This window comes from Gobio gobio (genome assembly GCF_949357685.1).
Source record: "Gobio gobio genome assembly, chromosome: 13".
In the NCBI taxonomy this organism is placed as follows: Eukaryota; Metazoa; Chordata; class Actinopteri; order Cypriniformes; family Gobionidae; genus Gobio; species Gobio gobio.
The window spans coordinates 50474240-50484270 of NC_137106.1; the positions used below are offsets into that span (position 1 = coordinate 50474240).

The 10031-nt window shown below is 37.1% G+C and overlaps 1 protein-coding gene across 1 annotated transcript; it reads right to left on the reverse strand.

Annotated features, from left to right (window-relative positions):
- Positions 1-1367: 1367 nt before the first annotated feature.
- LOC307136077 (uncharacterized protein) lies at positions 1368-9127 on the reverse strand. The gene is made up of 4 exons (XM_079832832.1): positions 8954-9127; positions 8637-8809; positions 8422-8553; positions 1368-4463 (listed from the first exon to the last, which is right to left on the reverse strand). The coding sequence occupies exons 1-4, from the start codon at positions 9002-9004 to the stop codon at positions 4295-4297; spliced, it is 525 nt and encodes a 174-aa protein (XP_079688958.1). The 5' UTR covers positions 9005-9127; the 3' UTR covers positions 1368-4294.
- Positions 9128-10031: the final 904 nt, after the last annotated feature.

Here is a 10031-nt window from a genome sequence, read left to right on the forward strand (position 1 = left end):
CTGTGGGTAAATGTGTCTGATCATCGTTGTTTTGAGACCAAATATCTGATATAAGACAACCATAGACACGGATTTGTCTAGTGTTAATGTTTTTTTGTATGTTTATGTTTGAAGTGAGAGAAACGATGGTTTAATATCAATTGGTAAATGAGTTGCAGGGAATTGTGTGACGAAGTTCTATGAAGTACGTTAGCCTATTCACTTTATGTGAAGTTTTGAGTTTATTATTAATGTGTTTGTATGATTTAATGTGAGTTTTATCTAAACTTACTTTATGTGAATATGTAACGTATGTAATTTGATTTGAGTTATTGCCAGGGACGTCACTAGGATTGGAAGACAGGGCAGGGTATTTGTAATTTGCGTTTGCAAAATCTTTGCACTCTCACATCTAGAGCTACACTAATGTCAACAACCAGTCAAGAAACCAAGATGTTAACAAGTAAAACGTGACAGACATATCCTCTTCTTCCATTTCTACTCTGTTAAAGAAAAGTTACTATAATGTTAGCTTTTAGACACATCAAAGCTGCATGGGGGAATTTACTTAGGCCAGACTTTGCTCCTGATGAGTTACTATAAGCAATGACTTAAATGACTTAAAAATCTGTCCGCTCATGTAAATGTATGATAAAGTAATAGCATACTATATCTAATTCCTCTCTATAAATTGTCCACAGAAGGCTATTTAATTACACAGAACCGCATGTATTCAACCTATTTTTGAGCTAAAATACAAATATACAGCTAAACCTAAATTGAGCTAAACCTATAGGCTACAAATACCACAGCAATTTTCACACCCTATACTAAATGTACCCTATACAATAGCCTACTCATCTGACACATATAGTGTTTTGACATCGACAACCCAACTGCATTTTACCTCAAACTTGCGACTAGTTAACTTTCTAAAGTAGCAATCGCTTCTCGGGTCGACATTGACACACTGACAAAAGTATATTCTGAATTAAAAATATTTTTATACCACTTTTTAATGTGTGATTGTGTAAAGGTGTTCACAAGATGCCAACCTTTCGCAAACTTCCTTTCAATGTCGAACACTCATGGGAGGGTGTGTGTGTGTGTGTGTGTGTGTGTGTGTGTGTGTGTGTGTGTGTGTGTGTGTGTGTGTGTGGCGCGTGCGTGTATGTGAGAGACGCAGGGAAAGGAAATGCAGCTGAACGTTATTTGCTCTATGTAAGACATTGATAAAGACGAAAACTAAGGACATTTAATCTATAATTTTATTTTAGTTAGTTTTGCCGAACACATATTACAGATTTGGTTAGTTATTGTTTTTTTTGTAATGCCTCGTTTTTATTTTTATTTCAGTTAACGACAACCCACCTAGTTTTTGTTTTTTTCCTTCATTTTCGTTAACGATTAGGCCTATAACCTTGGTAACGACGAGACGAGATGAATCCTCCATTACTTGCAGTAGCGCTCCGGTCTGCAACGCTCTGAAAGCTGCCACAGTTCACACCAATGCAACGAGACGCGGTGCATCATCTTGATAGCACAACGACTCTTTGTACTTCTGTCCAACTTCCGAGTTTTCGGATATTTTTTTGTAGCTGGATATATATAATTTGTTGCGTCTAAATATGAATGAGGATACGGTTTTTGATAAATCAAATTGTTATTGTTGTTCTTATTATTATTTAGGGGGGTTTAGGAACATTTTGGGGTAGCTTCAGCCCCCCTAAAATAGGCCTAACGATGTCCCTGGTTATTGCCGTAATGAGATAATAATGCAGCTTACCGCTGATTTAAGATTGTTATTTCCCTCTGAAATTATTTTGATATAATTTTGACCTAAAATACAGGTCAGGTTTTTGTTCCTGTGGACAAATATCTGGATATTCACTTTGATGGCGAGCCCCCATGGATCTGAACACTAGGGATGAAACGGTATGGAAATTTCACATCACGATTATAGTGACCCAAATTATCACGGTTATCAATATTATCACGGTTTTGTTCAAATGAGATGAAAGTGTTCAAAAAGAACAGATGCACACACTTAAAACATTTCAACAAGTTTTATATTTGAAAATCAACAAACAACAAATAAATCAAGCAGCTCTATGCACTTTTTTAAGATAGAATCTATTCTTTTGGATTTCCTTCCTTATAATGGTCGTTAATAGCAACGCATGCATAATAATTGGTGTAAATATAATATCTAATATTATCTCTGTAAATGTATTCTCAAGCAATATTCTCATCAGTGTTCTATCAGCTATGACACATTTAAATCAGCATATTTTGTGTACGAGCCCAAACAGTATCCTAGTGAAACAATGCATATCCATATTTTCATATGATTTGAAAGCTTATTTGATTATATATCAAAATTCAAAATGTGTGCATCATACCTGACACCTAGATGAACACTTAACAGCTGGTTTTATGACTGCAAGTCATTCTCCAAATGCTATTGAAGTTAGAAATGTGTATATCAATGTTGTATGTAGCTTTAGAGTCAAGCCAACTTTATGTCAGTCATATCAGATGCGCTGTGGTTCTGCTGTGTTTGTTTGAAACTATTTTCGCTGCTGAAATGGAACAAAAACAGTCAACCACTGTATGAGGAATGAATCTCCTGCGTACAGCGCACGTTTTGAGTGCAGGTTTCAGTGATTGACAGTGCGCTCCGGTTAATCTGAACGCCTCTGATTATTAGAAACACGTGTGGTTAGTTATAATGCGCAACGCGATTATAACAGATGGCTTTTGAGAAGACTATAATAAGTTCAACCGCCAAAGAGGCTAGTGTGAGTGGTAGTAATATCAGACGTAGTTTTGGTATTGAGATTAACCCTTAATCGTCCCTTGGGCTCCAGCTGACCCCACTGGACTTTTCCTCCATTTTTTAAAAGTGTTCCCTTCATCTCAGGGCCATGAGACTCGGTGACTTTTCCTAAATAATCTATCTAAACATGCACAAAAAATCTGGGCTTGATTTGGTTGTTCTAAAGGTGTGTACATTTTTTTTTACCGTTTAAGTCCCTCGAGGTCAGATTGACCCCACATTGAAAATGAATGGGAAAGTGTAAAAAATACATTTTTTTCACCTTTTTTGTCAATTTTTTTTTACTAAATCCAGTATAAATCTGAAAATTTCCACATTTATATCAAGGTCTGGTCCTAGAGCATAAACACAAAGTAGAACGAACTTTCTGTCTCATACACGCATGCACGCACAAATCTTTGATTAAGTTTCCCTCAGGACTTTTGTAAAAGCCAAAATATGACCACACCTCAGATTTGGTCCTTTTAGAGGCTGAACAATCCCCTGAGTGCTGTCACTGCCTTCTGCCATTTCTTCTCATTCAAAAGACAGCGGTGCGCTGCACCAGACTGATGCTGACTGGACAGGATTTACCGCAAGTTTTCAAAATCGTGATAATCACGCGCGGTTTTAATGTTAATTAATTTTTAAACTATATTTCTAACCGTCGGTACATTTTATCGTGAAACCGGTAATCGTTCCATCCCTACTGGACACTAGACTGTCGGATTGAGCAGGCCTAAACCCATACTGCAAACTTTTATTTATTCAAATTTGAGTTGGGATCTTCACTCACAATCTTTCCTCAACTTTTTCCTATCACTTTTTTTTTTCCTCTCATTTTTTTGCGCTTTCACGCAATAGGACTGGACTTGTGGTTTTTCCTGAAACAGTTTTTTTCCTTTATTTTTTTAGGGAAAGCAAAGCTAAATTTGTCTGAAAAAAATAATCAGAACTGTTCAGGTTGAATTTTACTGACTGAGAAATATTTCTGGTACACATTCATTTTTGATTGATCGATTTGAATTTGGTATTCAGACTGATATTGAATGAATGTGAACAAAATTGATTTGCCATACTTTTAAGTGTGTGTTCATTTAGAAAGGTGCACCTATAGGGATCTGTGAGCTCTTATATTGTTGTTGTTTTTTCATTGATGTTATTTTTCTTGTAATTGGTTATTTGCAAAATCACCAAGAGTGTTGAGAACGTCCGGTCTGTTTTAAGAAATGAGCCAAAGCAATTGAGAAGGATCTTTGCCACTTTGGTGGCACTGACTATTTATATGGGAAAGGAATTTAGTTTTGAAGCATGCGTGAACAGTTTTGGGAGAGATATTAGCTTTTGCAAGTGAGCTATAGTGTTGTGCTGAACTGTAAGACCGTTTTGCCAAAGGATCTTACAATTTTGAGAGTGTAATTTCTGTTTCAAGAAATGAGCCAAACCAATGGAGAAAAACTGTAAAACATTTGGATGCGGCGTGGTGGTGTGATGGCTTTAGATGGGACACGATGTGCTTACCGTATTTCTTAAATCGATTTGGTCAGATTTGTACGACTCCGTGTTTTCAATTTTAATTTCCATCAGTCTTATGGCTTTACTGTTCTCTGCCTCCTTTTTGTTCCTCGAGTATAACTGCTTTATAAAGTTGTCTATCTTCTTCTTGCTGCACAAAAACACACAAGACAAAAAGATGGTCAAACACTGTTACTGTCTTCAGTTCCCAGATTTCCCACCGATTGAGAGTGTGTAGAACACATGGTTGTGCACAAGAAACATACATCTTTTCCTTTTCGTCCTGATAGCGGTCCAGTTCGTATTCATGGTCTTTCATTAAGTGCATATACATCCACCCTAAGTGCCGTTCAAAGTCCTGTTGCACTGTGCATATGCAACATCATACATTAGGGGTGTAACAATACATAGCTTTTTTATATCTTGATATACGATGTAAATTATATGATTTGCGTTATAGAGTTGTTTTTATCCAAGGCTCAGCTGTGTTTACAAGGTATAATTCAGCCAGAAATGTAAATCCTGTCATCATCTACTCACCCTCATGTCGTTTCAAACCTGTACGATTTTCATTTCTTCAAACTTCAAAACACAAATGAAGATCATTTTCAAGAAACCAGAGAAAGATTTCTGTCCCTCCATTTAAAGTCCATTCCTCTCAAAAAGATCCAAAAAATGTCATGAATGTCTCATGAACCCTCACCGGTCAAACAACGCTCACTCAAATCCCTCAGACATGACATTTATCAGTACTGTAGCCGACTATACTTGCTGTAGCCATTACACAATGTATTTTGCTTTATATTTATGTTTAAATATTATAATGTTATTTTTTGAGATGTTCCGATACCCTTTTCCCCTTCCCGATACCGATTCCGATACCTGGGCTCAGGGTATCGGCCGATAGCGAGTACTGATCCGATACCTGGGTGTGTATCTGTATATACACAGCTGTATTCACTACTAGCCCTGTATGAACTGCTAGAATTATTTTATGGTGTGCTTCAGACTTATCCCTTAATAAAACATGGTAAAAAAAAACGTTTAAAAAGTGAACTACTGTATTTATTACAGTATTTGTATTATCTGACATGCATTTGACAGTAATATTATTTATTTTTCTTAAGTGAAGAAGAACTTCAAATGCAGTCACAAATCTAACACTGCAAACTGAAAAAGGTATTTTAGTTTTACAATATAACTGTATAAAAAACAGTATAATAAATGTAGGAATATAAAAAAATTATATATTAATCAGAAAATAATCTCTTTACAACCTTCTAGGCATAACTATTATTATTACATAAAGACGCAGCTAAATCTACAGTAGGCTACAACAGTAGCCTAACATATTCTGAAAATTTCTTCACGTTAAACCGAAACTTTTATTTTGACGGGTTGCCGTGAACACCTTTGAGTGTCTGTGTTCATGATATGACACAGTAAATTCTCATGAAGTGACGGTTTATGGGTTTGTGTCCTCATATAGTGCCCATAGACTGTAAAAACGCACGTAGAGGTAGAGAAACTGGGGGAGGACAAAGACAGCAAGCGAATGTCACGCGTGCGTGCGTGCGTGCGTGCGGGCGCCCGCCATCCTCACAGAGACGAAATACTGCTAAACAGCGGACATACTGCTAATGCTTTTTCATTTCTTCTTCGCTGCTCTAAACGGGTTGCTTGTGGCAACACAGCACAACTTCCTGTGTTTGCAATGCATTCTGAGCAGCGAAGAAGAACCGCGCAGTGGTTAGGCAAAGCTCGCGGTCATAATAACCAGGTCTTGTTTAAGAAAATGGTATCGGATCGGTACATGGGTTGAAGTACTCGCCGATACTGATGCCAGAATTTGTTGTGGTATTGGGGATATTTCCGATACTAGTATCGGAATCAGAACAACTCTAGTTTTTTTTTATTTCATCTGATTATGAAAAGTGCAAAGATGCACTTAAGTTTTGTTTTGTAGAAAGCCTTTCTTTAAAGTGACTTTAGTTTAGTATAAATTGTGTCTTAATTTTAATCAATGTTTCCTCAGCCAATTGCCTGGATTTAATAAATAAGAAGCAAATCGGCTATAGCAGACAGCAATCGTGACATGGAGGCGCGGGAGCGATCTTGATTGCTCTTGAACATCTCATAAATAAACCCAAACTCAGCCTCACAGACATGAGAAATGTGTGTATAGAACGCTTGAAGTGTCCACTTTTAAACGAAACAATTTGAAACGAAAATAAATATTTAATCATAGCGCAGTGTTCCCACGAGCAGCTCATGACTGGCGTCTCAGAGCGGTTCTGTTCAGATGCTGCGCTTCATCAGTTTAGCACACATCTCTAATCCAGACTTGAGCAACTTTGTACACATTTGTTGTAGTATTAGTTCTTACTTTGCTAAAAAAAATATATTATTTCTGATTCAGGCATAGCTTTCTGCCCATTCAATTAGGCTAATAAAGTAATGATAAAAAAAACAAATGCTTGATCAAGGCAGAGAACCTAAACTCTACTTTCTTATGATTAGATCTGTGACTGACTGCATTGATCATCTGAAGCGCACACACACTCCTCAAAGTGAAAGCGCAAACATCATTTAAATCACCAGATCACATCTAGTTTTAGTAATATAATTATTCGAAGAATTTGAGATGGTTTATTCTTATAAAAACAGGAGTGCGCACGGATGAACGTTTCAGTGACATTACTAGGGCTGTAATCTCCCAGTCGATTAGTCGATTTTTAGTCGATACGTTCTGGCTCGACCAAAATTCTGATTGGTCGATTTTTTGCCGCGTTCATTTAATCAGTTTTGCCACGCCGTGTTCATTTCATCAGGTGGAAAGCTCTAATTGCTAATGGGGGTGTTTTCAGAGCACCCCTGTTTCAAAGGTAACAGTCTGCCTTCAGAACACCCCCATTGTTTTCACTTCTTTTGGATTAGCCCAACCAACTGGCGAAGAGAAGTCTCTCGCTGGTCCTTTGTTTTTCATTCCTCGCTGGCTCAAACGCACACCCATAGCGGTAAACTTGAGGAACGCCCATCAACATACACATGAGGGGAAGCGTCACAACACCGCGCTAAGTGGATCTGTACTGTCAGTTTTGCCGCGTTCATTTCATCAGGTGGAAAGCACTAATGGGGGTGTTTTCAGAGCACCCCTGTTTCACAGGTAATAGACTGTCTTCAGAACACCCCCATTGTTTTCACTTCTTTTGGATTAGCCCAACCCACTGGAGAAGAGACATATTGAAGAAGGCTAGTTTTCTGTATATTAACGTTATTTATTTAATGGTGAGAGCGTTTTTTCTGCTCTTGTTTAATAAATATTCATTTTTTATTAAAGTGGACGTGCCTTTTGTGTTTAAGAGTAAAAGCTTTATGTTAATAGTCTATTCGTGTCTCAGCCGCAAAGCTGAACTCATGTTCACAGAGCGGCTGAAATGATACTGTCTGTCAGTTATTATAATACATATGACAAAAACAATTGTCTAAATGATGTTGCATATTCCTCAAAAGTTCTTGTGATGATATCTAGTTGACAACATAGCCTATGATTTACGAAAATATTGTACTATGATATTGCGCAGGTGCACGTGATGCAACGCTGTCAGAGCCTCATTTCAGTGCAAAGTAATCTGGTCAAAAACTATTTAATATACTGCAAATAGCCTACTAGTTTTTTATGTTTATTTATAATTCATTTAGGCAGACAACAAGGCTACCAAGTACTGCGCACAGTGCGCAGCTAATTAATTTAACTTTTTTTTCCTAACGTAATTTTTAGTCGAAAATTTCAGGACTTCAGTCGACCAAGATTTTCTTTGGTTGATTACAGCCCTAGACATTACTACATTAACCACTATATGTAGTGTTGAATATAATACATAGTAATGCAATGGGGGAATATTTGTTTGTCCTGATAATAATATAATAACAATAATATCATTTAAATAATAATTTAAAAAAACATCTCTTCTTTATTTATACCGCGATAAATATTGCATTGCGAGTTTAGTCTCAGGCGTTTGCATGGAATCGTGACACGAGTGCATCGTTACAGAGTTATACATATGCAAAACATCCATTGTGCACATTGGCATGACAGTGCTTACCTTTCCAACGCTTGTGGTGACTTTTCCCACGCTTGTGCTGACCTTTCCCACGCTTGAGATGACCTTTCCCAGGCTTTAAGCTCTTCCATGTCTTCTACCGTTTCTTTTTGTGCTATGGTAAAAAACTCAGCTCTGAAACATGACGAAATAAAAAAAACAATAAATCAGTGTCTGGCAACCAAAACTGAAACAAATTAACATGTAAAAGTACTTACATTAGTTCGGCCTCCAGGTCAATCGTCTTGCTTCCTGGTGTTTTCTGAGACATCTGATCGGCCACTCCGGAGTCCTCACACTTTTCCGAGCTAATATAATGAAATAGCTTGGGAAGTGCGTACCGTTTTCCTGTTTTTATCTCTAATCTTTCAATATGAAAAAAGTCCCGAATCTGGAGAGAGAATTACAAAAACATCAGCTCGCGTGTTGCATTTTATCACACATTGCTGTGTGCTGACTTTACTGAAAAAAACATCATATCAAAAACAAATACAGTTTCTTTCAAGATTGGCAGAATTATTTGTGCATTATTCACCACTTCCAGCTGTTTCAGGGGGTCATCAATTTCCGGGTGGCTACAGTCCATGATCTTATCAAACGTATCCTGAACCCAGGACTTGATAATATAATCATGGCGGTTCTGGAACTGAAGTTCACTAACTTCCCTTTGCTGTAGAACACATGAATAGTAAGTGATCTTAAGAGACAGAACTGTACAGAAGACATCAGTGAGTCTTTTTGTCTATGTAAATGTATGTGTGTATTTACCAAATCTCTTAAATTACACGATAATCTGAACATCTTATCCTCTTGTGCTGCTACCCTCCACTGGGAATGTGTGTTCTTGGAAGTAATTTCATTGAGGACAGACCTCATTTCCTCTAACTCCTTCTGCATTTCATTCTGCCGATTTAAAATACTCTTCTCTATGTTACTAAAAACTGCACTCCTTGGAACCTTTCTTTTAGGCACATTGATGCTCTCTTCTTCTCTGCCCTTTTTTTTCTGTCCTTTTCTTTTCGGCCCTTTTCTTTTCGGCCCTCTTCTTCTCTGTCCTTTTCTTCTCTGTCCTTTTTTTTTTCTGTCCTCTTCTTCTCTGCCCTCTTCCTCTTCTTTCACTTTCATACCCGGTAAATACATCTGAGAAACAACAAGTGAGAAAGGTTAGAAGAGAACATATGCTACACACAAATGAAAAACCTAATGCACACAATTTACAAGCAGTAGATATATTTCATATGTGACCCCGGAGCATAACACCAGTCCTGCGTCTCACGGGGATATTTGTGGCAATAGCCAACACTTCATTGAATGGGTCAAAAAAAAAAATTATTTTACGCCAAAAAATCATTAAGATATTAAGATCATGCTCCATGAAGATATTTTGTACATTTCCTACCGTAAATATATCACAAATGTATTATTAGTAGTAATATGCATTGCTAAGGACTTCATTTGAACAACTTTAAAGGAGATTTTCTCAATTTTTAGATTTTTTTACACCCTCAGATTTTCAAGTGGTTGTATCTCGGCCAAATATTTTCCTATCCTAACAAACCATACATCAGTTGAAAGATTATTATTTTTTAAAATTTCATTATGACTGGTTTTAT

Coding starts and splice junctions, on each gene's coding strand:
- LOC307136077 (XM_079832832.1), bottom strand. CDS start 9,004: ATGGACTGTAGCCACCCGGAAATTGATGACCCCCTGAAACAGCTGGAA. Junction 8,810..8,953: donor CCCTGAAACAGCTGGAAGTG/GTGAATAATGCA, acceptor TTCTCTCTCCAG/ATTCGGGACTTTTTTCATAT. Junction 4,464..8,421: donor TCACCACAAGCGTTGGAAAG/GTAAGCACTGTC, acceptor GTTTTTGTGCAG/CAAGAAGAAGATAGACAACT.